Genomic DNA, 25327 nt, shown 5'->3' with positions numbered 1-25327 from the left:
ATTGACTGAAGCAAAAAGTCGTTTGTCGGCTGTAAGATAAGTTATTTGAAGTAATCTGCTTTGAACCTGCCTTCATACTTTGGAAAACCCGGATGAAGTTCTTCACGCAATCATTGTGAGTCAGCGTTAACCTCATCGTCAGCTTCTGAAATAATCCAAGATGGCGACCCCAGCAAGCGGTAAAGATGAGCTTGGTAAGTTTACATCGTCTGTTTTCCTCTTCTTCTAGCGGTTTTATTAGCTTAGAGCAATATTGAAATGAATTGAATTGTCCTCATTTTGTAAGAACTTCTCGAAAGAGTATTTCTACGTGTTGCTTCGGCCGAATCCGATGACCAGCTGGAGAAGACAGTGAAAACGTTTTTGTGCCCGCTTCTTCTAAAGGTTTCTAGTCCCCATCAAGAAGTCAAGAATAAGGTGTGTAAGTGAGAAAGAAGTAATTCTGTTACATTTAATGAAAACTTCCTCGTTCTATCTTCTTAATTCGAAAACGCCGAAACCTCAAAACTGAAAGTTCCACATTACTATAATTTTAACTTAGCTTGATTAATGCATATGCTCACGCCAGGAAGGTACATTTTTTAACTTATCATTTTTAAAAGTATCTCTATAATTAAAAGAAGGGCTATAAATTATCAGTTATATTAATTTTAAGCAATGTTTTTGCATCCATTTTTAAAAACGGAATTACCCCACACGGTATGGTATCTTGTGAGTCTTTGGATCACATTTCAAGGCAATCCGTAAAGTTTACATACCCTATTAATTTGTTCAAAGAAGGCACATTTGCGTAAAAAAGAAGAAGGCTATTTTTGCCTCCAAAGTTTTCCTAACAATTTACGCCTTTGAGCGACCACATGTCAAGTTATGTCACATTACAACTTCACGTCGATTTAAGTGTGTACCCACGTTTCTTGGATCGTGAAGTAGTCATAGATTCATGTTGTTGTTCAGGTTCATTTCTAAATCAGTGGGGCTCTCGTCAGATTTCACTCGTAAATGTAAGACTGCTATAGAAATCGGAATGCCCTTTGATGACGTGTGACAATTTTCATTTGTTCATCATCCAAAACTAACTATAGCTTCCATTCCGAAAATTTTGCTTTTAATTTCTTAACCACAGAAAGGCGTTTTACCTCTATAATAAGACATGTGTATGTGAGCGGCAAATGGCAAGAATTGAACTTTGTCATCTGCCTTTCATCTGTAAGGGCAGTAATGTGAAAATATATGCATTTATTGTGATTAGAAGATATTTGTGTATTTCTCTGTTGGATCTATTGGATAAGAAGAAAAATAGGCAAAATTTGCCATTTGTGTTTTCCGTGAACTATGTTAAAAGTCCTGTCCATTTCTACCACATGCTCTCTGTATCATATTCTGTTGGATGAGTGTTCTAAAACAAAATTCTTCAATTGGTTTTCTTTCCAAATGATCCAAGTTTATTTACTGAAGAATTTCTCTTTTCTCTTTCAACTGGAAACAATAGCTTAAATGTGAACAACAGAAGTTTGGAGTTCATTGACAAAAACAGCTCACGAGCACACCCATCCCACAGACACTTCCTCCATCAATTGCTTTCAAAGGCTTCTAATGAATTTCAGATTTGTAGACAGGTGTTAGGAGCTGTCAGACTCAAAACTATATATTTTCTTAGATCAAACTCTTGTAAATTTCGATTGTGATCTAGCATGTACTTATCTGAATGTTTATGAATACATGACTTGCAAACACGCTTCGCACACACTGGTAAAAGATGGGTGTGCATAAATTAAAACACCAATAACAGGAAGTAAAATACAAATGTGGCTTACAATAATCAAATATACACATTCAAGGTCTCTTTTTAAAGCTCTGAAAATGCTCTGTTTTAATAAATACAAATCAAACTTGAGAACATTGAGGGGAAAAACTTGAAGGGATAAAATGTTTTCAATCATTCTTTGGAGTTCATTGACAAGTCAAAACAAAAAGGATATACATCTACTTATAGATGCTGCCGCTGGAAGTTGCTTAATTGTGCTATTATTTCATTCCTTTGAGTCTTCCTCTAAAAGATCTCACCTTTTCCAGAATGAATGGATCCCGAACTTAGTCATTACTCTTCCGGCGGTTCTACATGCCCCCCACTCCGAAGTGAATACCCAAAGGAATAAATCAAGCCTTCTATGCACAAAATCCAGCAGTAACACCCATTTCTCAATGACACACTTAAATCAACATGAAGTTGTAATGAACACTGAAAACATGAACTACTGAAAAACGAAACAAAAAAATGGAATGATTATGCTTAGTTTGACATGAAAAAATTTATGTATATAAATAAATAAAAAATGAAAAAAATAAAAAAACAATTTAAGCTAAAAGATCTTCCTTATCCTTTAAATCAAACCAGGATCAATATTCTTAATTAGTAACAACAGCAGACATGCATATTGAAATGATTCTTTTACAAACATCACAAAGGAATTATGAGTCCCTAATAAACAGGCAACAACTCTTTTAATTAACTCCTTATCAACAAATATGAGTTAGTGAGGGGTTAGGAGGAGAATAATGTGAGGAATTTGTAATGTTTCACTCTGCAGGTAATGACCATATTGACTCATCTCAACAAGCGTTTGAAGAGCCGACCACAAATCCAGCTCCCTGTAGATTCACTGCTGTCACAATATCAAGTGAGTTGCATACACATTTACTCTCATTTTGTTTCCAAAGGCTATCATGTGTAAGCTAATCCAATGGCAGAAATTTTTGAAAAAGTGTTATTACTGGGTGCTGAAACTGATATAACCTACATCACACAACTTCTACATGTTGGTACTTACATCAACATGTAGAGGAATACAAGAACACCACCTTGAATGGAAAACAGTTCTGTAAAAAGCGTGGCTTGGCTCCAAAGAATCTTTCCAAGAATTCTATGGTCTTAAAGAAATCCAAGAACAACTTTGACTGTCTTATCAATGAAATGTTCTTGATTAATGATCTGAGTCTTAATGTACAATCTGACTCACTTATTGCCAAAGTCTTTGTGTGAGCAAAATTTTGTCTTTTTTAAATGTTTTGTTCTTGCTTTTATTCTTCATAGTTTTCTTTATGAAACTTAATTAGTTTTTTTGTGAAACTCTGTAACTAGTGTACATGATTGTTTTTTTTTTAATTCAACAGTTAATACACAGTACATTAATGATCATTAACACTACTGGTTTTATGGTAGCTGATGATACTTCCAGCTGTCAATAATTACTTGTGCTGAAAAGTTTTACTCCAATTTAATTGTCCATATTGATTTCAGGATAAAACAGTACCAGCCTTTGTTATTGTAAGTAATAATTTATATTTGTAACTTCCAAGTGTGTTTAGGCTCTTGTGAAGTTTTTTTGTGTATGATAATTTGAATCATCCAAAAGCATAATTTCACCAGATGGGAGGTTTTTATGAAAAACTGTGCCTGGGGTCTTGGATGCAAGACAGAGGGCACAGTTTTTCCCAATGTGGACCAACCTTGGCTGGTGAATGACATTTTTATTTTTTTCTAGAACCTAACAAATGGTTGCAAAAAGAACCTGAATGATAAAGGGCTGTAATTACGGCAAGATTCTCCAAAAAATGGAACAATTTATAAGCGAGTAGATGGTAGAGAAAACAAGGGCAATGCAAATGAAAGATAGAGGTTTCATCAAAACATATTTATTTATGTAATGATATTAAAAGGTGATTTAAAAAGGCTTCCAAGAAAGCTTCAAAATATTTTTTCGGATACCGCCTGCTGTGAGTGGGCCAGATGGGAAGAATACTGCCCACTCTTGGAACCAATCAGATTGCAGGATTTGTAGAATACCGCCTGTTCACAAACTGAGAAAAAAATAAGATGGAATAAGTAAAAAAAAAAATTTTAATTGAATTGCTACCTGCGCAAAACCTTAGATTTTCTTTCTTTTCCTATCTTTTTTGTTTTAAGAATTTTGACATGATATATCTAAGAATGGGTTTTCCACGACTCACTCTTGCAAAACAAGCAGAATTGGCTCCACAGCTGATGAAGTGTATTCAAGATAAACCGCAACCTCAGCAAGATTGGTGAGTGATTAACATATTTTGGTTTAAAATGTCAAACAGTTACAGTTCTCTCTTACTACAGGTAGTGATGAAGTAATGGTTCAGTCTCATAACCCTTTTCTCCCTCACACCAGACTGAGTTTGATCCATAGTCTCCATTCTCTTCTCTATAGATTTCCTTGGTACTAGCAAGAATAATTTGTTTAACAGTCAAAGCTTCTTAGTTTAGTGATCATTTCCTTTATTCTCATTATCTTAAGTAATGATGCAGTAGCATTACTGTTGGGGGAAATTAGATGCTGGTTATTCTTAGGGTTGGAAATGTTAAATTATCTATTCATAGTCGCTTTGACTACTTCTTAAAATATTGTATAGATGTTGGTAGCTTGCCACTTGTAGACAGCTAAAAGTGAGAGCCAGAGACAAATGGAAAGCAAGTCTAGCTTGGCATATATTTTTTAAATTTAGCCTCCTGCAGCTGGTTTTACCAGTCTTAGGTCATTTAAAAGTTCCAGATTCCATAGAGGGAAGACAAAAGATGTTTCAATTTACAGAGAAGTCAGTGGTGTCTCAGATCTTAAAGGATTTTCTTCTTGATGTTCTGTTGATGCCATACAGGTGTGAGAGTTTTTGTCCCTTTCTATTTTAGATGGAAGTCTTGTGTTGTTAAGTTCTTATAATTGTAGGGGCTGTTTTCAAATTTTCTCTTATTTTATCCAGCTATGACCATTATTTGTGATATCATTATTTGCGATGTAACAGCTGATCATAAAGAACAATGTATATGTGGCTTGTGTAGCACTTAACAGAAGTGATCTTAAAGTTTCAATTGTTGGCCACCATTCATGTGCAAATTAAATCTGATTCTGCAGTCTCTATATCCCTCCCCTGCCCCCTCATTCCCCCCCCCCCCTTGGTGATCCATGGGCATTTGATTGTCATCCATGCCCCAGGTGTGGGAAGTTTGAACATTGCCTGGGTGGGTGGGGAATTTGAACCTGTGGAATACTTTCTTGTGATTTAATTTTAAACATGGAGGATTTTCAAGAAAAGGAGTTCACTTTCATAAGCAAATTTTCACATCAGAGAATGATGCTTACAAGCAAAGAACTCAACAGCAGGGCAAAAAACTTAATTTGCTTAAATTCTACAGAATTCGTTGATCCCACAAAGAATTGTTTAAGGAAAAAATTGTGCTTGAATTAATAGGGAATTTGAACCCAATTTTCACCATGGGCAAGGAGGGGGGATTATTTGAATGAACCAATCTTCAAAAGTTCAAATGCTCAAGGGGTTACTTAGGGGGTGGATGTTGAAGCTTCTTATTGCTCAGTGCATAATGGTTTTGGCACACATCACTCTGGTTTGAAAACAGGCAAAGGGGCAGTCATTGTAGGAGAGATTGTTATTTCAAATTTCAGTCAACAAGATAGGAGCCTTTCCTAAATGGGTATTCAATCAAACAGAATCAATGATTCAAGGATTATTTTGCCACTTAAATGCTGTTATTAGAATCAGTCTCGAGCAATGTTTGTAACCTTGTTTGTAGCACAACAAAGCGCAAGCCACGTGTGGTCACCATAGGGTCTGCATCCTCTCAGTCTTCAGAATCAAATGCTGCTGCTGAAGAATCAGACCAATCTTCCAATACCACCCCTGCTACACCTTCCTCTGAGGCTCCACCTGGATTGAGTTTAGCAGCTGTGAAACGAGTTACTGGTGATGTCCCTCTAGAGCCAAACAAACTAGAACAGGTATATTAATCCTCAGACATGTGAGAAATGATTTCTTTCATCCATGGACGTAGGAATACTCACTTTAAAGCCACTTTCCATACTAGCCTTGCACATCAAGGATTTTGATACATTTTTAATAACTAACTTTTGCATTCCTTTTGACCCTTCACACCCTATAATTATAGTATGCATATTCTCCATACTGTTCTCTATGCATTTGTTTAACAATAATAAGCTTCTTTAGTTTGTGATCACTTCCTTTATTCTCATAATTAACCTTTACATTATATGTGTGATTTGGGGCTGATATATATAAAGTAAGGAGAAATAAGATGCTCATCACTCTTAGGGGTCAAAGGGTGAAACATGGGTTGGCTCTTAGGAACTTAATCATTCTTTCGACATTTTTGCCAAACAATTCTGATTACAATGAATAAATTGGGAAGCGTATCAGTGTGTATTTGCTTCTTTATTTGCTTGATGATGCATGTGTTTCAATGCCCTCCTTGTATAAGTGACATTTTCCTTTTCCTTCTGATTCATCAACACCTCAAATCAAGCAAATCTTTGGCTACTGCTCCTTAGTTGAAAAATTTGTGAGGCAATGCAGCATGTATGAGTGTAACATGATAGCTCTTTTAATTGTGTAAATTTTCTGTTGTCGACTGGTCACTTTTTCAAATCCAAAAGTTCTTTGCTTTACACCACAATGTAACACAAGGAAAGTTGTAGCACTCAGAGTAACAAAGGCATATAACTTGTGCATTTTTTTCATCCATGTGCACAAAAAAATTGTATATGCATGTCTGACTATCCTGCATCTGAGCAAATGAAATTCATCAGCACAGTTAACATATATCTGAGTGGTACTGTAGTTAAGTCAGAGTTTCCTTTAGCTCACATGTGAACCTCCCAATGAAGGGACATCCTAGTACATACAGAAAGCTGGTTCACTGACACCTTGGTTTCACTCTTTTTTTAATTTTTTTTTAGATTAAACTTGGAATTCTGAAATTCTTAGCACAGGATTTGTTTGAACCCAGTGACATCATTTGTCATTTTCTGGTTGCTACGGGAGACACAAGACACAGGTATGGTATGCATGTCAATCTGTTTCATTGGCAGTAAGCTCCTCTCTAACCTTTGTACATGGATTTTTTCTGTGATGTAGTTATTGAAAACTACCCAGTTCTTCGAAAAAACAGTGAAAGCTAGTTTTCTTTGATTGATGTCAGATTTCAATGATATTTTTCTGTAAATTTGATTTTAGTGTTCTGGATGTTGGGGATCATGAACTAAAGAGAATATCAAGGTGAGCACTTCTCTTCCTAAATCTTAAACTATAAGTAATTCTGTTAATTTTTTCTCTAGCATCTGAGCAGTCTGGTAGTCCTAACTCCTCAAATCTGAGTGGCTAATTCTGTGGGCTTCAGCGGTCTTGATTTTTCCATCCGAACCCCAGATACAGACTGCACTAATCTTGGCAATTGGCACTTTTCAATTGTTTCACCAAATACGTGTAATGATGTAAATATTGTAACATGTGACTCACAGTTATGGATTCAGAGTACAAAAACTATCAATGCACAAGGGCATTTTATTATCCTGAAGAGGAAAACATACCTCAAGTTTCAAAGTTCGCTTGAAAGCCTTTCAAATCACATTATTTTATCATTTTTGACTCAAATGAAATAATGTTTCAGTGAAGTCTCTTACTTTTAGTTTGCATTACCTTCAGTTGGTTTTCTATACTACCTACTTGCTAAAAAACTTGTCCTGTTTTTGGAGGATCTTGCCATAATTACAGCTCTAAATTACTTTGGTTCTCTTTTCACTCATTTCATTCTGTTCTAGGAAAAAAATGTTATTCACCTGCCTAAATTTTGGTCAATAATGGGAAAACTGTGTCCTTTGTTTTGAGTGGGACCCTTGGCGTATGACCTCAGGCAGTATCCAAGACCTTAGCACAGTTTTTCCCAATATGAACCTTGAGGCTGGTGAATAACGTATTATAACTGTCTTTGCTATTTGGGAACTATTTTGCAGCTCAACAGACTTTGAGAATCCAATGGTTGTAAATAAGATGCTTGGTATCTTTCAAGGAACTACACCTGTTGCTGGAGCTACAAACCAGGTATTCCTTTGGGTAGAGCTGTATAAAAATAAACTCCGATTTCTAAGAAAAGTTAATTAAACTGGCCCACATAGCAATCCACAAGCACAGTATATTTTAACATCAGTTTTAGTTGGCTTGATGCTGTTTAATTCCTTAAGTGCCAGTGCAAGTCATTTTCATGACAATCCTCTTCTTGTTGAGATTTGAAATGTTTTTCTCCAAGGTTGAAAGGTGTTGTGGCCACTTACTTTAAAGGGGAGTAGTTCCCAGAAACCACCTTATTTGTCTCTTTGATTTGAAAGTAAACACCAATTTACCACTTCCACTTTTCTCAGCTTCCAACCAAAACGTAACCTTGTGAAATTGTCTTCTAAGGTCCTTGAAATTTGGCTGCAAACACAGTCACTTTTAACTTGATTACAGTTCCGCATTAGTAACTGATTTCTGAACGTGGTGGCACAGAATATTTTTCCAGATTGTAACTCAAAATGTTGGGGAACAGAATATACTTGTCATCAAGAGTTGCCTCTTCAACTTCTCTCTTTTTTTCATTAATTTTAATTTACAAGGTTTACATGTATAATGGTTATTATATTGAGCTGAAGTTTGTGACCATGTTGGTAAGATTCTCAATGGTGGTTCATCTCTCAGTGAACTGCAAGTTTGCTGAGATCCAATCTGCCTAAAGGTTTTTTTTTTCCAATATACATGTAACTGGAAAGCATGGCATAAACTCATGATATGAAAACATCAGACTTGAGGGAGTAGTGACAAAAATCACAAGCCTAGTCTTCTGGGGTCTCAATAGTTAGCCTCAGCAATATTAAACCCCAACAATTTGCATCCACTCTCAGATTTATTTTGAAGACAATTTCCAAAAGATCTGATAGCTGTTTTGAATCTTGAATAACTTCTGTGCCTTTTCATTTTACATTGTTCTAATCAACTGCTGGTAATACATGATTTCCAGAGCACTTTTGTCCTTAAATGAACTTTGCTTGTGATGTGGAGGTCGCTGAGATCAAGGTGAGATTACTTGAGGTATCCCTTTCCTTAACTACCTGTTTGCCTTTTTGCTCTACAGGCAGCCCAAATCCCGCCAGATCAGAAGAGATCACCAGCAGGTATTAGACTGAAGCAAAGGATTTATCCTTACCTTCTGAGGTCCAGAAGGGCTGCTGATCAATTTCCAGCCTGTCTACAGGTACATATCTTGACTTATTTTACATCAGCCATGGCATTTGGTTACCACTCCTTTGGTACTCAGTTGATTCATGCCCAGCTGGGACCATTCATGCCCAGTCAATTTTATTAGTTGTTTGGTATTTATACAAATAAGGTTTTTTGTCCCCATACAAAAAACCAATAAGTTTGATATGGACAGAAACTGGGTATGAATTGTCTGAGTTTGAGCACAAATTGACTGGGTACAAAATGGTGTTGGGTACAAAATGATAGGATACTTGGCATTCAGGTGAAAATTTCACATGACATAAGTGGTCTAAAGTGACATTTGATATGTGTTATTAGGCATGCCAAATAACTTAGAAACCTGAACAGACATTGGTAGATTGTTCTATGTCATGTGACAGTATCTTAGACCTGTTCTGGGTATTGAGTTAAATGATACAAGAAGATCTTTGGATGATAAGCTGAACATCAAATATTTGTTTCAATTCTTTTGTAAACTTCTCTGAAATTCTGTGTTTTAATCAATTCATCCAACTAATTCACCATTTCCTTGGTCATCATGATAGATTATATTTGACAGTCTCTTTGGCAAGGAGCTCAACAGCAAGCTGAGGGTGTATGCTGTTCAATTTGTCCACCACATCTGTTTGTGGAGTTCTGAGAAAGTTATGAACATGATGGGACCTGTTCTTCTTGGTGGAATGACAAAATTGATCAATGAAGATAAACAGGTTTGTATAAGAATCAAGCAAGCTTGTAAATTCAGTCAGATTTCTCCTTGATCTATGTGGATTTCATTTACATTTTAAGGTGAAAAAAAATCAAACAAACAAACACAAAAACAGATATAAAAACAGAATTGTGTTTGAAAAGGAATAATAGTCACTCATTTTGCAGGATCCAAATCTGAAACGATTGGCATATACTGCTATTGGAAAGCTAGCAAAGTAAGTGTGATATTATTTACAGTAGTTTGTACTTATCTTAATTATTTTGATCAAAATTGGAATTATCCACTGATCAATTTCAAGTGGGGGTGGGGGGAATTTGAGCCTTGCCTGGCTGGGGTAGAGAATTTGAACCCAGAATGTCAAGTCTTTCCAGCAAAATACAGGTGTTATGTTTTTAAATATGGAGATGCTTTAGGTAAACAGTTTACTTTTGTGAGGAAATGGCTTGGAAGAAGAAGGTCCGTAAGCTTGGTCAATGTGTACAAAATTTGCCTTTTTACAAAAAAGTTGGATGGGGCATTTGAACACAATTTTTTCCATACGAGGATGGGAATTTGAACATACCAATCTCAAGATTAAATGCCAGGGGGCACAGGGGAGGGGGGATGTTGATTGATGCATTACTTTGAGACATTTGGTACAATAGAAGTGGTGCTTGAAGGGTAAACATGTATTCTGTTGCTCATAGCTACATGAAACTTTGTTATCATAATCTCAGGCGCCTTCCTCAACTGTTTTGCAAAGATGTGGCACTAATTCAAAGGCTGTTCCAAGCCCTTTGTCAGGTTGGTTTGCTGTAACCTAGTAACATTATGCAGGTGAAATCTTCTGTGAATTTATGGGATTACTAAGATCACTGACTCTTCATGTTACATCCTCTAGGAAAAAAAACTTATAACAACTATTATCAATAACTACTAATTCTACAATCAACTATGGATTATATCTGTTATCTATATAAGGAACTTAAGCTTACCTCACCCTTGATGGTTGTTATTGGATTTCCTTGTCATTAACCCTTTAATCCTGAGAGTGACTGGCATCTAATTTCTCCTTACAATATCACCCCTGAATCAAACATTAAGTCATGAGAATAAGGGAAATGATCAACAACCAAGAACTCTTGACTGTGAAACAAATTCTCCTTTTCAGAACCTTAAGAAATTTATGGAGAACAGTATGGAGAATATGCATACTGATGTTAGGGTGTTAAGGGTTAATCTTTTTGTTTTTGTTTTCTCTATCAGTTGTTGTAAATTGTAGTAATATTATGTATAATTGCAAATAAAACAAATTAAAATGTGAAATAAAGAAGTGTGTGGGTTTGGTGGAAGATGTGCTACATTGTTGTGAATGCTTAGTTCTGCATTCCTGAAGGAGACAGTTTGGGTAAAAAAATACTGGTTTATTTAGCATTTGAAAAAACTTGCCCAGCCATCTCTCTTTGAAAAGGGGCATGAATGAGTTGAATAAACTATGAAAGAACCTTAGAAATTGCATGCTTGGGGAGGGGAACTTGCATTAGACTACAACCCCATCTAGAAAAACTTGCTAGTGTTTTTTTGGTTGTAAGGTGAACCTTTTTGTTTTATCTTCCTGTTAGGATTATTGTGATATCTTTTGGTTCATGTATTATGACAAACATGTCATCAATGTTATGTGGAAAGTTTAACATTGTTCATGGGTCACCTAACCTTTACAACCTAACATCAGTATGCATATTCTCCATACTGTTCTCTTTACATTTCCTATGTCACTGACAAGGAGAATTTAACAGTTAATTGCTCCTTTAGTTGGTGAGCATTTCTTGCATTATCATGATGCAGCAGTAAGGAGAAATTAGCTGCTGGTCACCCTTGAATGTGAAAGGATTAGGCCACACTAAACATCTAAAATAATATACATACATATTGTTGTGTTTTAGGAAGAATCTGACAGTCGTCTAGCAGTTCAGGAAGCATTATCTATGATGGCACCATCATATAAGAAAGCAGATGCCACTATCCTGGCTTTGATAGAAAGTCTTATACTCAGCTATGTAGAGCAGGTAATTTTTACAAATTTCACTTGTACTTGAACATTTACATATACCAGGGAGTATCTACATGACGTTGTACTTTTCTCAAGGCGAATTCTTTCAATTCTTTGCACAGTCATTGGTATCAAAGGCACAAGGGTTGCAATTTTATGTGAACGACAGCATAGTGCTTGTCCATTAATTTTACTTAGGTTTAAAATGTTAGAAGATAAAATTACAGATTATTCAAGGGCTGCTTTGTGGTTCTGGGGTTTGATTTGGATTATACGAAAATAAAGGAGGCGAGATAAAGAATGTTCCTCCACTTTATTTCATTCCAAAACAGCAAAAATTAAAAGAAAAGTCAAAATAACAACAGATATAGGGACCTGGGCCCAGAAGTCCTGGCTGTCGCATGACAAGCTTGCCAGTTGTAATGCACTGCATTCATAGCTGTTGAGGAGGCTGCATTTGTAATAGAAGCTTAGAATTGCTTGGAAAACTAGCATGAAAAGAGGTGTTAGTGCCACATTGAAACTGAGATTTCGTTATCAATTCTGACAGTTCAATGACTTCTCCTTCGGGGACAAAACATCGAAATTGAGGTCAAGAGCAACAATTTTCTACACAGTTGTTCGTGGAATGATCATTGTCCCCGTGTGGAGACTCCTATACATATACTCCTATACATATACTCCCCCATCCTTTGCAGGAGGCATCGGTTTCAATAACTTAGTTGGGGTTCCCCCGTGGTCATAACTTTTCCATGTAAGGCTTTCAGTTTGTCTCTGCACCTTCGCTCTGACGAGGGGCTAACGCTCGAAATGTCAGCTGGACAACACCTTACGGTGGCCAATTTACGTTATCAACTCAGTTGATAATGCCAAATTACCCTGTCTCTCTACCTTACAAGTTTCTCCTTTGCTGGGAAAACAGCCTGGATGGAGGAAGTGAGGTGTCCTAGGAGTTTGAAAAGTCCCTTGATTGTTGGGGTGGGATTGATCAGCAGTTGATTCCATTCCTTTCTGACCTTTTTGAATTTGTGTCGAGGGAGGGAAAGAGTTAAATTCATTGATCCCACAGAAAACCCCAGAAACTCGATACTGGTCCATGGGGTTAGAATTGATTTCTAGCATGGGTGTATAAGCCGCATCAACGTCGGGTCTGGGAAATATGCTGCAGATTGTTTTTCTCTCAAACGATTTTGAGGGTTCCGGGAAGTATCGAGAAAATTAGTCAACTGCTCATTCGCCCGCCAACGTGAGGAGGACGATGGGGAATCATCCTCTTGTTTTTCATCAATCTTTCGTTCAAACGAGGTTGTTTAGGTTGACTTGGATTAAGCTCCCCACTTGTGTTGGACATTGTATCAACCATTGTCTTAGCTGCTATATGGGCCCCAGGCGCCCCAGCTTCTATTGTCTAAGCCTCGGGTTGTTTAGAAGGAGCCTTGAGCGCTCCAGTTTGCTGAGGATCATGCTCAACATCAGCTTAAACACTTAGAGCCGAGCGAAGCAAACGTATCGCTGTGGAATGGACAAAAATGCTTTCCATTAGATCTTTAGCTCGGCTTGAGAAGTACCTTTCTCCATTGTTATTGGGGTAATTGATTGAGATCCAGTTGCAGTAGCCATGCTTTTCCAGGAGCGAAATAAAACGGCGAGTTGATCATGCGACAGTCTTCTGGGATCTAGGTTCCCACAGTTGTTGTTATTTTGACTTTTATCCTAATTTTCGCTGTTTTGGATTGAAATAAAGTGGTGTTACATTGTTACATAGAGACAATGCTTTCATTGACAAATTTTGAAAGTATACATTTAACTTTAAAAAGTAATGCCCATTTTTTTAGGGCATGCTGCGATTTACGAAAAGAGAACTTATTTGCTGGTATTATGTAGGGCTGTATTATCTATCGAAGTCTTTAGATACAACTTCCAGTGGATTTTTCAATGTTTATCGCTTCAAATGACATCCCAGGTTTGGGAAATTTATTTTTCCAAATCTGTGATGTTATTGAAAGAGTTAACCGTTAGGCAAGGACATTTAAGGAAAGTTTGCAGTGGTCAGAGACTACGATAAGTAATGTTAGACTACACGACTTGTTTTGTCTGTTTGTTTGGTTTTTTTGTTTGGTTTGTTTGTTCGTTTTTTCTTATCAAAACGAAGAAAAAGATAAAGCATTTAGTGGATAATTCAGTGTTTATCGCTAGAAATGAAATCTTAGACAAGGAAAATTTATTTTTCCATTATCTGTTATGTTTAAAGAGAAATTCATTCGGCAAGGCTATTTAGGGAAAGGTTTCAGTGGTCTTATATCACGATAAATAATGTTAGACTACACGACTTGTTTTGTTTGTTTGTTTGTTTTTGTTTGTTCTTGTTTGTTTGTTTGTTTGTTTTTGTTTGTTCTTGTTTGTTCTGTTTGTTGTTATCAAAACGAACAAAACTGTTAAATCGGCCGAAGACAACCTTTTAATGAACTTCTTTGAGCGTATATGATCAATGAGGTACTTCATGTATAACAAAAAGGTTTTTTTTTTTTGGCCGTCTTCTCACGGGCGTGGGACAGAGAAAAACTATTTAGTCTCCATGAGGAACTGAACCTCAAACTTGCGGATTCCGCGCTGTGATGCTCTACCAGTGAGCCTTAGATACTCTAATTCAGGCCATTGCGAGGTTCATATCTAACACATAACCTGCATATAATAGGATCATACACACAGGATAGGATCACCAATGTCGAAAGCGTTCTATGCATAAACAGCATAAGAAAAAATGGTAAATTTTGAGCTCGGTGATGAGATAGAGAAAGATTTTTTTCGTCTTGTCACCAGTTTGGGACCGAGAAAAATTGCTTGTTTTCTTTAACATTACATGTATTTTTAATCTGAAAGGTACATTAACAGTATTTGTTTATATCCAATTCTTTTGCGAAGGAGACACACCAGGCAAGACTTGTCGCTGTACAGTTTGCCAATGCCGTGTTCCCAAGGACACATGTCTCGTCCCGTTATGTGTGTATGTTGGCTGTGGCTGATGTGTAAGTCGCTTTCTCGAGCTAAGTTTTTATTGCCATATTTTTTCCTTAACAGACGGTGATGGCTTGGTAGTTAGCGTGGGGGATTCCTGATCGATAGCTTAGTTTTTGAACTCTGAACTTGATTAAAACACTTAATTTAAAGGGTGTTTCTCTCTGTTTGTTAAATATGAACACAGCTGTCAAACGTCGGGTATGGGCAAGTGAGTAAATCTTCCCCGGCCGCACGCCAAAACACAGCGGTCAAACTTAGGGCGTGTGCAAGGGGATCATTTTTGGCCGGCCGGGTATCAATTTTCCGCGCAAAATTTTCAAAGAAAACATTAGAATCAACCATCGTCACGCAAAGTATGCGAAAAAATAAAACGTTCATAGAAATCTGGAAAAGGAAGTGTAAGTAGGGAGAGGAAAAACTCAAGACTTTTCCCGTACTTAATTACGGTTATCCTGTTTCTTTGCCTTTTTTTTTTTTTGGAGCTTTATCAAAAAAGTTGTATTGTTTTACACAGCACCATGACTTACTAGCTTGTGGACATAGTTCTAAGATGACAACTTGGTTTGCAAACAAACTTCGCTACCTCGCCAACACAACGTTTGCACATGCGCAAACGTTTGACCGCTGTCTCCACACCAATATCCCGCAAAAGATTTCTAGGATAACATGAAGCGACCGCTGTCGTGCTACTGGAATACGCGAACGTTAAATTGAAATATTTGTAAAAGTCTTGAAAAGGAATAAAAGTAGGAATAGGAAGACTTATTTTTTAGAGTTTATCTGATTACGGGTTTCCCTGTTGTTTTACTATATTTTTTTGCGCTTTGTCAAAAGCGTTGTACACTCTAAAGCATAGTGGCTTCGTAGCTTGCCGGTATGGTTGTTTATTTCTCTTGTGAGAAAACTTCGCTCATGGGCAGAAGTTTGATGGTTGTGTTGAAAAATGCCTTTATCGTAGTAAAGATGATGTTAAAGAAGAAGCACGGAGGGGATTAAGAGGAGCACGAGTGGCTGATAAGACATTGAAAGAAGTCAGCGGTGGGACCGAAGGTGAACTTCCTTCCTTCGCAGAGATGGTGTCATTCGTGGCTCAAAAGGTACATACAGTAGATGCTTCTGACAGTTAAATTCAAATCCTTTGATGCAACGTGGCAGGAAAAGGCTTTTGCTCAGGAGTTTCTTCTTTTTATGCAAGAAAATTTGTCTTAATTTGCATTGCCTCGTATTGGTTTACGCATGCATCGATATCTAACTCTGACGGCCACTTAAGTGCTCATTTTGTAATGCCAGCATATACTTATCCTATTGCAGAGTCTCGAAAGATTGAGAAGCAAGAATTGCTACACAGCAGGAACAACTGCGTTGCCGTTTGCTCCACCAGTTTTTTCACAGGTACTCTTAACTTAACGTGCATATGAGAAAAACAATTGAGATCTCAGACATTAAAATGATGATGTTTTTGATACTTAGACGACAGCCAGAAGGTCAGGGTTCTTTCCTCGGGGGCAAGGCACAAATATTTCGCTTTTAGCCTTTGGTTTAAAATGTTGAAATAAACACACTCCAGCTGATTCGATGTTTTCAGTGCAAAAAAATTAAAACCGTTTCATTTGTCTTCCGCTCGCCGTTCGTGTCCTTGAGCATATCTTAACTTCAAAGAGACAAAGGGTGTGGCCAAGGGTCCAGGTGTCAGGAAGACACTTGCGTAGATTCCTTTACTACAGTACAGTCCTGCAAGCGACCCTGGAGACACCATATGTAATGCTCCAGATACGTTACTGATTCCGAAGCATATAGTCTCATGAAATATTCCCACTCCCCTTGAACGTGATTTTAGTTCATGGCAGGTTACACCAGCATTTCGTCACAGAAAAACTACTAGTTTCCCTTCCAGTTTGCCATTACCCATGCACGACTAGTAGGACAGAAATATTGTAAAATAAATGGTTTGCCCAGTAACACTTCACAGTGTACCTGGCTATTTACAATCAGTAGTGTAGTAGTTTTAACCCTTTAACTCGCAAGATCTGATTGTCAATTCTCCCCACTTGGTGTTTCATATTTCTTTGTAAATTAGTTACGATAATGTGGTGTTAGATCAAGATAACAACTTTTACCTGATAAGTAGAAGATTATCCTGCTTGTTGGATAATGTTGGGATATTATGGGTAGAAGTAACTTCCTAATCACTTTTAGAGTTAACAGAAGGTAACTGATGAAATATGCCATTAGTGTAGAGTTTTATGTTGTGGCATTTTTCTTCAGGTGTTACTATATTTGCAAAAATGTCTGGAATATGCTGCTGGTGTAACAGAAGAGGACCGGATCAAAAACTGCATTCTTCCATCTGTTGCTCAATATGTGGAGAAACTCTTAGCAGATGTTATAGTTGAAGGTATACACTTCGTTCTGTGATTGGTCTAGAAAACTAACCTCAACCTGTCAACTAATCAGATGCGTAACTAAAAACAATTCGCCACATGGTCATTCACCTTGTTCCGTGCCTCAGGCAGTTTTACGCGGGGTTCTCCATAATTCCATGTGTTATTTTTGTTATTTCTACACGGCTACTGTGGTTAGTTTGGTTCCGATTTCGTGAAACTCAATGGAAATGCACTGTTAGACTTCTCCACTTCTGTACTGCACTGGGCTTGAAGTGTTGTTAATTATGCAATTTCTTGACTCTGATTGTAGACTTCCAGTCAAGTGCCGTGGGAAAGTACATTGAACTTGTCAAACAAGCCCTCCAGTCCATAGGAGGTATGTTTAGTCATCTTCTCTTAACCCTTTAGCCCCTAAGAGTGACCAGCGTCTAATTTCTCCTTACAATATCACCCCTGAATCACACATTAAGGTAAAGGGTAAAAACCTCTTAACCCCTCAGAGTGACTACCATCTAATTTTTTTTAATTTTTTCACTACTGATTCAAACGTTAAGGTTATAAGAATACAGGAAATGACCACCCACTCAAGAAGCTCTGAATTGTTAAACAAATTCTCCTTGTCAATACCTTGGGAAATGTATAGAAAATACGGTGGTGTTGCCATAAAAAAGAATAAATAAAAGTACAACACTCACCCCGCTGTAGGATTCTGAAGAGTTATCTAACTTTCCGAACCTATCTTCATCAAAATCAAATTGCTTAGTTCTGCGCGGTTTCAGCACAGATTGATTAATACTACTGTTAACCAAACTGTTGCAACCCTTTGACTCCTAAGAGTGACTAGCATCTAATTTCTCCTTACAATATCAACCTTGAATCACACACTAAGGTCTGAGTCACTCAATAACGGAAATGATCCCCAACTAAAGAAGCTCTTGATTGTTAAACAGATTCTCCATGTTAGCACCTTAAGAAATGTCCAGAGAATGAACAGTATGTAGAATATGCCTTCTGATGTTTGGGTGTAAAGGGTTAATCTTACTGTGAATCAATTTATTGTATTTTGATATCATTTCTTTTACTTTTTGCTTTTTTTATTTATTTATAACTTTTAGGATCTGATCTTCACGCTGTGGCTCTGTGCTGTCTTCTTCAGGTTGTGTCTGTTGTTCCGAATAAATTGGCAAGGATGTTTCATGGGAAACTCGACTGGATAAAGGTAACCCTCCGTTAGACGAAGGGCTGGCGCCCAAAATGTCAGCTTGAAACTCTATACGGTGGCCATCTTATATTATCACCTCAGTTGATAAATCCAAATTATCTTGTTACACCCCTCCACCGACGCAGCACCACCGTTTCTTTAGCAAGTTACCCCCTTTATGGATAAAAGTAAGTTTGGTTTCGTCCAAAATGGTCTGATTTACGCTCAACATACTCTCAAGAGAGTGTCATTATGTGTTATCATGTGCTATAATGGGGTCGTTTGTAGTAGTCTCTGGTTATGCTCTGCCACTATTACTTGTTAGGAAATGCCTAGTTTTCCAGATACTATTGGCGATTGATAACAATTCACATTTCACTCACAACTTAACGTTGATAAACATGGGGCCTGTACGCAGTGTAAGTATTTAAAAGAAACTCTAGAGTCACAGTATTCGTTGTTATCAGTACTAACACCGGTACCTTTATCTTTAATCTTTTTACTTTTGTTTTGTTTTGTAGAGTTTTACATTTTCAAGTAGAGAGGATGCTCGTCAATATGCCGGCCAGTTATTGGCAGTTGTTACCTGTACAATGGGGGAAGAATCTTTCACGAATGTGATTAAGGAACTCTCTGCAGCGCTTGATAACGAGGTTGGTGAAACACAAGGTTAATTCAGAGAACGACATGAATTTGTCACTGAAATGGTAAAACACTTAAAAAGATTATCTCCTGGACGTCTCCCAAACATAGTTTGATCGGAAGTTCAGTCAATTATTTGCATTTTGTCCACAGGATTTTATAAGATTTAGGGTAACAAGGGAGTGGAAAATATTTACAATGTTTATAATTTAATTAAAACTTAGACACTCGTGTTAAATGATCGCTGATTTGGCCCACTTTTCCATAATCATGAAACCTTGGGGAAAAAATTAAGTTAAAAACAACTATTTTCAGCGTTTTCATGAAGTTGAATATTTTTCCGTTATCGTAAGCGTCATCCATTAAGTTCGGTGATTTTTCGCCGCGCAGTCACTCCTCTTCTTAAAAATCCCATCTTTCTTTTTCCCTTTTTTGCTAAACTAATCTTAATACTTTACGCGATGCTTTTAGTTGTTTGAGATGCAGCTTGGATCAGCGAGCACATTGGGCTTCGTCATAGCCAGGCATCTTTACCAGGAGGCATTAAAATCTGCAGGCAAACAAAACCTGGTGTTAGAAGATATGGAGGTGGACGACTCCGGGAATGTTGCATCTGTAGCCACGAAAGAGGAGCTTGTGACAAGCAGCGTGGAAAAACTAGGTTTGATACAGTTTTATTCCGTATTTATGCTACAGTGTTACGTGAGAGGTTTTTGACGACAAACGAAAATGTCCATGGAAGAATATCCTTTAATTAAACTTTTTGCAATCTCCTTAACAATTTCTCCTGCGAACTGTGACTGTATTAGAAAAATTGGTGCTTGAAAAGTATTTTCTAGTTATACTTTTCCTCGTTCAAAAACGGGAATTTCAGATAAGTATGCGAGGAATTCCAAGCAAAAGTTGCCTGCAAAAAGGCGGTTTGATCTTCCCGTAAGTCTTTCGAGGACTATACCTTAAGTGTCCTTCCTCTTCACATCAATACGGGTTTATCAGTCTAGGAATGTAAACCGTTTACCTTCGATAAGTAAGGTTATTCATGATACTTTAGCTTTTCCAGATACCCCACTAAAAAAAGTGAACTTCGTTTTGAGGAGCTACGTGGTGGTTTCTTCTCAATTCATAGCCGACCATGCTCATTTTTTGGGCAGCAATGCCTTTTTTTTTCGGCTTTTCTATCTTAAGGAACGAATATTTTAAAGTTTCTTTTAAAGTGGTGGTTTCTATCGCGTATTAAGAACTTTTTTTTTTCTTTTCTGTTACCTTGATGTTGAATTAGAATATTGTTATGTTATTTTGGCAGTGAAACTCTTGAACAGCAGAAATGCATTGATAAGCTGTTCTGCTTGTCATGCTATTGGCGAGATCGGTCGAAACGGACCGCTTCCTCTTCCCGCTGGACTCGAAAAGATGGAGCAAGGTTAGGAGATTTATTATCGTTCTTTTTCTTTTTCCTTTTTCTTGAAGCTTTTAACGCTGCTGATCCTAGCGGCGCACAGAACGCTTGTAACACATGAGCTGCTACAATGAGTGGAGAAACTGGGCGTCCTGGCATGTTGTAATACTTTTTAATTTTTTCCTTTAACTTCCATTTGTCTTCTCCATTGCAGTACATAATGGTGACTCATTTCCTGTTAGCAAAATGCTTTTTTTTTTTTTTACATTGTCCGGGAAAAAGAGGGTTTTTCAAGTAATTTACAAGAGAAGAATAACAAGATCTTATTCATTATGTTGAATGGCGCGTTGTCGACCAACGACCTATGGGAAGCGTGCCAACTTCATTTGCCACTCATTGTAGTCTTAGTCTTTGGTAGAGATAGAAAAGTATCCTTTCTCACAATCAAATTACCCGGCGGGGGACTCGATTCTTCTTTGTCTCATTTGTAAAGTTTCTCACAACACCGACTATAAGATCGCAACTCACAAGAATTTGTGATATTTATATTCAACAGTCATGCACATCATTCCTATCAATTCCTATGATGAGATTCTGCTTTCGATGTGACACGACACCATGTTTGGGGTCAGACGTTTCACATCTTTCTCAAGGCTTGAATTATTTCCGTCGTAGTTAATAAGTTAGTGCAGTTACCTTAAAAATATGTCTGAATACTTCTTGATAATGGAATTCTCTGAGAACTTTGCTTGTGTTTAATATTTAGATGTAGCCACTGGACCAGCAGCCACTGAAGATCATGTTAGCAAGTTGACAGTCGTTGAAAAACTGCTTGACACTTTAGAGAACTCAAAGGAGAATAAGGTACTTCAGTCAATAACGTGTTGATCTTTCTGGGAACAATATTCATAACATTGATTGATTGAAATAGAATAAGAAAGATGGTGAGTTTTGAGCTCACTAAAAAAACAAAATACGTTTTTTCGTCTTATCACGAGCGTGGGACAAAGAAACAATTCAGAGTTCCCACGAGGAATCGAACCTCAGACTTTCGGTTTCCGCGCTCCGATGCTCTACCACTGAGTCACAGCGAGTCTGTGGTGAGCAAGCCATTCATTGATCAACTCATCAAATTATCCCATCAATATCTGGAGCTTTTTGTTGTTGTTCTGTTTGTTTGTTTTTGTTTTGTTTTTTTGCCAGATTATTTCATCCTCTGGTCAGTTGCAAGGAAACAATTTGAGTCGTGACTTGTAAATTTGGTACATGTGAATATTGATAAACTAATTGATGGACTGTTGATTGGCAGGTCAAGGAACATGCCGCCCATGCCCTTGGTTTTCTTATGGTTGGAGATGAAAATTTCCCGCATCATGAGAAACTGATTGATGGCCTGTGTGAAGCTGCTAAGGTGCTGCTATCTTCATGCATAATTTTGATCACCGAAACCCACAATTCTCAGCACCGAGTTTATCCCAAATGGGAAATTAGTTCCTTTTTGACATTAAACCAATAGAACCAATTTCAATTGAATGTCAAAAGAAATCCGGAATAGCACTGGTTTCGCTTTACTTTGGTCAGTGATTGTAAAACAGAAAACTTGCGCCACTTTTTCAACCAATTAGTTGCGAACTACAACCAAACAGGAATTGGTCGTCAGCATTTTCCAGTGGTTTGAGCTGTTTACTTGTTCTTACTTTTAGTTCTCATTGACGCTTTTGGGGCATTTTCACTTCTTCTGAATTACCGTTTTCACTACTTTTGTTTTCGTTTAATGACGCTCAATCGAAAAGCTCTGTCACAGTAAGACAGTACCAACTAGTCTTTGTTTCCTTACTGAACAGATCCGGCAAGTAGAAGTGCAGTTCACAATAGGGGAGGCCCTGTCATGTGCAGGGGCAGGCAGAACGTCACAGGTTGCCCGTGATCCTTGGGTAGTGGAACAACTTGCAAGTACTGCTTGTGATAAGACAGATGAGATCATGCAGGAACTTACTGAGAAGATTATCAACAAATATGCAACCAGTCCCACCCCATACGTCAGACAAGTATGTTTCTTTTGATCCACCTTCAGACTTGTCCAAGCCTTAGGTTTCTGTAGATGAGTGACACTTATTGAAAAAAAAAAAAAAGGCGGAGGTCACGGACAGTTTTTACTAAGTCTGGAATTCTTGAATTGATATGAGAATTCACAAGCTTGTTTTTCTGACTGAAGAAAGTCATAAATCCATAGAATTAAAGTCGCAATTTTTGCACACATGCATTGCATATGAATGATTACAGAAATTCATACCCCTGAAATTTGAACGATCCTTGAAGCTATTATCTACTTAAACTATACAGCAATTTTCAATTTAGAGTTGAAAGTAAACCGAAACTGCATTTAGTCCTCTTCCTTGCGCTTTGCGATTGGCTTGTGTAGAAATTTCGGTCCCTCCTTTCCACCCCCTCGGATGCAAATTACACTCCCAAAGACAATGTTGCTCAGCAAGATGGCTTAGATACATGGGCAGTTAACAAGAGTGGACTGGGGAGAGGGGTGAAAGAACATCATAGACATTGTTATGGGGAAGTGTCCCAGTTATTTACGTCTGGGAGAGTAGAACCAAAACCACATTTAAATTATTTGCGGTGTCACTCGTTTGCAGCAGTTTGCTTGTTTTAATTTGAGTTCTTATTGTTTCCTCGTGTATCAAGTTATTCGTTGTGGGTTACATGATTACTTTGTGTTTGGCATGACGACACTCGCTCTAAAAGCTCTTTCATAACCGCAATTTTCTCTTTCAGGCTTCTTGCATTTGGCTGTTGTCACTTGTGAAGTATTCTGGGAATCACAAAGTTGTTCAGGTGTGGCTTTTTGTTCCACTGATCATGATTCTCTCAATGTTTTTTAACTATTATTATCTTTTTATTTTTCCATTTTTGAGGATCTATATTTGGTTATAAAAGAGGTAATGTTACGAAATTTTAATTCTGCTAGTCTTGGGTGTATTCTGTGAAAGGCTGTATAATCTTTTTTTCTTCTTACAGGCAAACCTTAAAGAAATCCAAATGGTGTTCATGAATATGTTGGCAGAAACAGACGGTATGACTACGCGTTGAACGCTTTGATGTGTTACTTATCTGATATCTTAATCCTTAACACCCGAACATTAGTCTGCTTATTCTCCGTGCTGTTCTCTATGCATTTCTTAAGGTGCTAACACGGAGAATTTGTTTAATTTCTCATAACCCTAATGTTTCATTCAGGGGTGATTTTGTAGGGAGAAATTAGATGTCAGAAAAAGATAGAAATTAAGAAAATATTGAAACAGGTGATTCGTTTTTCCTTGTCACGATGCAAATGGACGTCTCAAAAGCAAAAACAAATGCGGAATACCTCATTTTCAGAAAGCCTTAGACGAAGTAACCTTTACCTTAACTGCGCCTGCAAAAGCCGTTTTTCTATTAGCTTGTGGCCTGTGTTTATTGCTTATTATTCCTGTTATCATCCCAAAAAAAACCTGTCACTTTTGTCACGTGAATTTGTTTACTTGTAGTTTATTATTATTAAACTCGCATTTTTTCATTTTGTTTCCAGACCTCACTCAAGAAGTAGCTTCGAAAGGACTGGGTCTAGTATACGAACATGGCGACGGAGAGAGCAAGAAAGAGCTTGTTTCCCTATTGGTTGATACGCTAACGAATGGTAGGAGGTGAGCACTTAACTGAGTTAATAATTAACGAGCAGTTCTGTAACGATACTGAGATTAAAGGAGCTATAAGCATTAGATGATGATTTGTGCATCTTAATTAATTTAACCTCTACATTCCAGTGGGGCAAATTTTAATCCGTGGTAATCTTCACCATACTCGATCAAGTTTTGCAACTGAAATAGAATACATGAGAATGAGCTGTATGCTCCTTCTTGAGATTCCGTAGAGTAACGTAACTGTTCAAAAAGTGTTTTTAATTATGCTTAAAATTTGACTGTGAACCTCGCCATTTATAAAAACAAAAAAACAAAAAAACAAACAAAAAAAACAAACAAAAAAAAAGAGAAAAAGAAACCGCAACGTGGCTCAAATAACTTCTCTAGACTTTTGTAAGCTCCTCAAGCGTCAGTGGAGTTGCAAAGTTTTTTTTCTTTGCTTTTTTTTTTGTTTTTCTTTTCTCGTTTTTAAAACTCTTTTGTCTTCTTCGTTTCAGGTCAGTCCAGTACGTCACCGGTGAAACCAAGTTTTCTGAGGGGTAGGGGGTGTTTTCTGCCATTAATAACGATTTTGATATCGTCACTGTTATTCTGTCGAAGTTTTGATGGACACAAAACACGTTGGATCATCTCTTTCATCATTGTTCTCGAAACGATCCAAAATTAACGAACTTTAACGTAAATAGTCCAGAAAAAATGTGCAATAAAACAATTATCGAATTTGGCTTTCGCATGATATTATGAATGATCAAACCTCGTTTCTGTGTTATCTGACTCAGACCTCGGTTTTGATAATTAATGATATCTTACTTAACCTCATCCAATAATTGCTTACTATCCTTCGCTAGTTTCATCCATTAATTTTGGGAAAATTTAGCAGCAATTCGTAGCCAAACTAGAGGGGAGCACGCTTTGTATAGGTAATCACATGAGGCCAAGTACTATTAAGGATTAATTGCACGAGAGTTTTCAAAATTTTCCAAAATTGCCCGAGTCGCGAAGCGACGAGGGCAATTTGGAAAATTTTGAAAACTCAAGTGCAATTAATCCTTAATAGTACGAGGTCTCATGGGATTACTTATTTATCAATAAAGGGCAAAATTTATACGAAGGAAAATCACGCGCGC

General features: G+C 37.3%; 1 protein-coding gene across 2 annotated transcripts in view; it reads left to right on the top strand.

The window, feature by feature from the left end:
• Positions 1–103: 103 nt before the first annotated feature.
• LOC131777818 (proteasome adapter and scaffold protein ECM29) overlaps positions 104–25327 on the top strand; it is a 39904-nt gene continuing 14680 nt past the window's right edge. The window contains exons 1-31 of one of the 2 annotated variants that reach the window (XM_059094168.2): positions 104–194; positions 287–417; positions 2589–2678; positions 3299–3325; positions 3965–4083; positions 4531–4680; positions 5612–5816; positions 6792–6889; positions 7069–7110; positions 7845–7932; positions 8999–9118; positions 9672–9836; positions 10003–10052; positions 10555–10621; positions 11761–11883; positions 14790–14893; positions 15844–15982; positions 16197–16277; positions 17151–17280; positions 17580–17645; positions 18385–18488; positions 18992–19123; positions 19584–19773; positions 20416–20532; positions 21275–21372; positions 21818–21919; positions 22353–22556; positions 23296–23355; positions 23539–23593; positions 24089–24203; positions 24698–24739. In XM_059094168.2, coding sequence (XP_058950151.2) covers positions 161–194; positions 287–417; positions 2589–2678; positions 3299–3325; positions 3965–4083; positions 4531–4680; positions 5612–5816; positions 6792–6889; positions 7069–7110; positions 7845–7932; positions 8999–9118; positions 9672–9836; positions 10003–10052; positions 10555–10621; positions 11761–11883; positions 14790–14893; positions 15844–15982; positions 16197–16277; positions 17151–17280; positions 17580–17645; positions 18385–18488; positions 18992–19123; positions 19584–19773; positions 20416–20532; positions 21275–21372; positions 21818–21919; positions 22353–22556; positions 23296–23355; positions 23539–23593; positions 24089–24203; positions 24698–24739 — 3248 coding nt within the window. In that variant the 5' untranslated portion in view covers positions 104–160. Of the gene's footprint in view, positions 195–286; positions 418–2588; positions 2679–3298; positions 3326–3964; positions 4084–4530; positions 4681–5611; positions 5817–6791; positions 6890–7068; positions 7111–7844; positions 7933–8998; positions 9119–9671; positions 9837–10002; positions 10053–10554; positions 10622–11760; positions 11884–14789; positions 14894–15843; positions 15983–16196; positions 16278–17150; positions 17281–17579; positions 17646–18384; positions 18489–18991; positions 19124–19583; positions 19774–20415; positions 20533–21274; positions 21373–21817; positions 21920–22352; positions 22557–23295; positions 23356–23538; positions 23594–24088; positions 24204–24697; positions 24740–25327 lie in introns of those variants that run through there. The other variant, XM_059094170.2, reaches the window with a different exon arrangement.

The sequence above is a fragment of the Pocillopora verrucosa genome, chromosome 12 (genome assembly GCF_036669915.1).
Source record: "Pocillopora verrucosa isolate sample1 chromosome 12, ASM3666991v2, whole genome shotgun sequence".
Taxonomy (NCBI): domain Eukaryota; kingdom Metazoa; phylum Cnidaria; class Anthozoa; order Scleractinia; family Pocilloporidae; genus Pocillopora; species Pocillopora verrucosa.
This window is presented reverse-complemented; position numbering and strand designations above follow the sequence as displayed.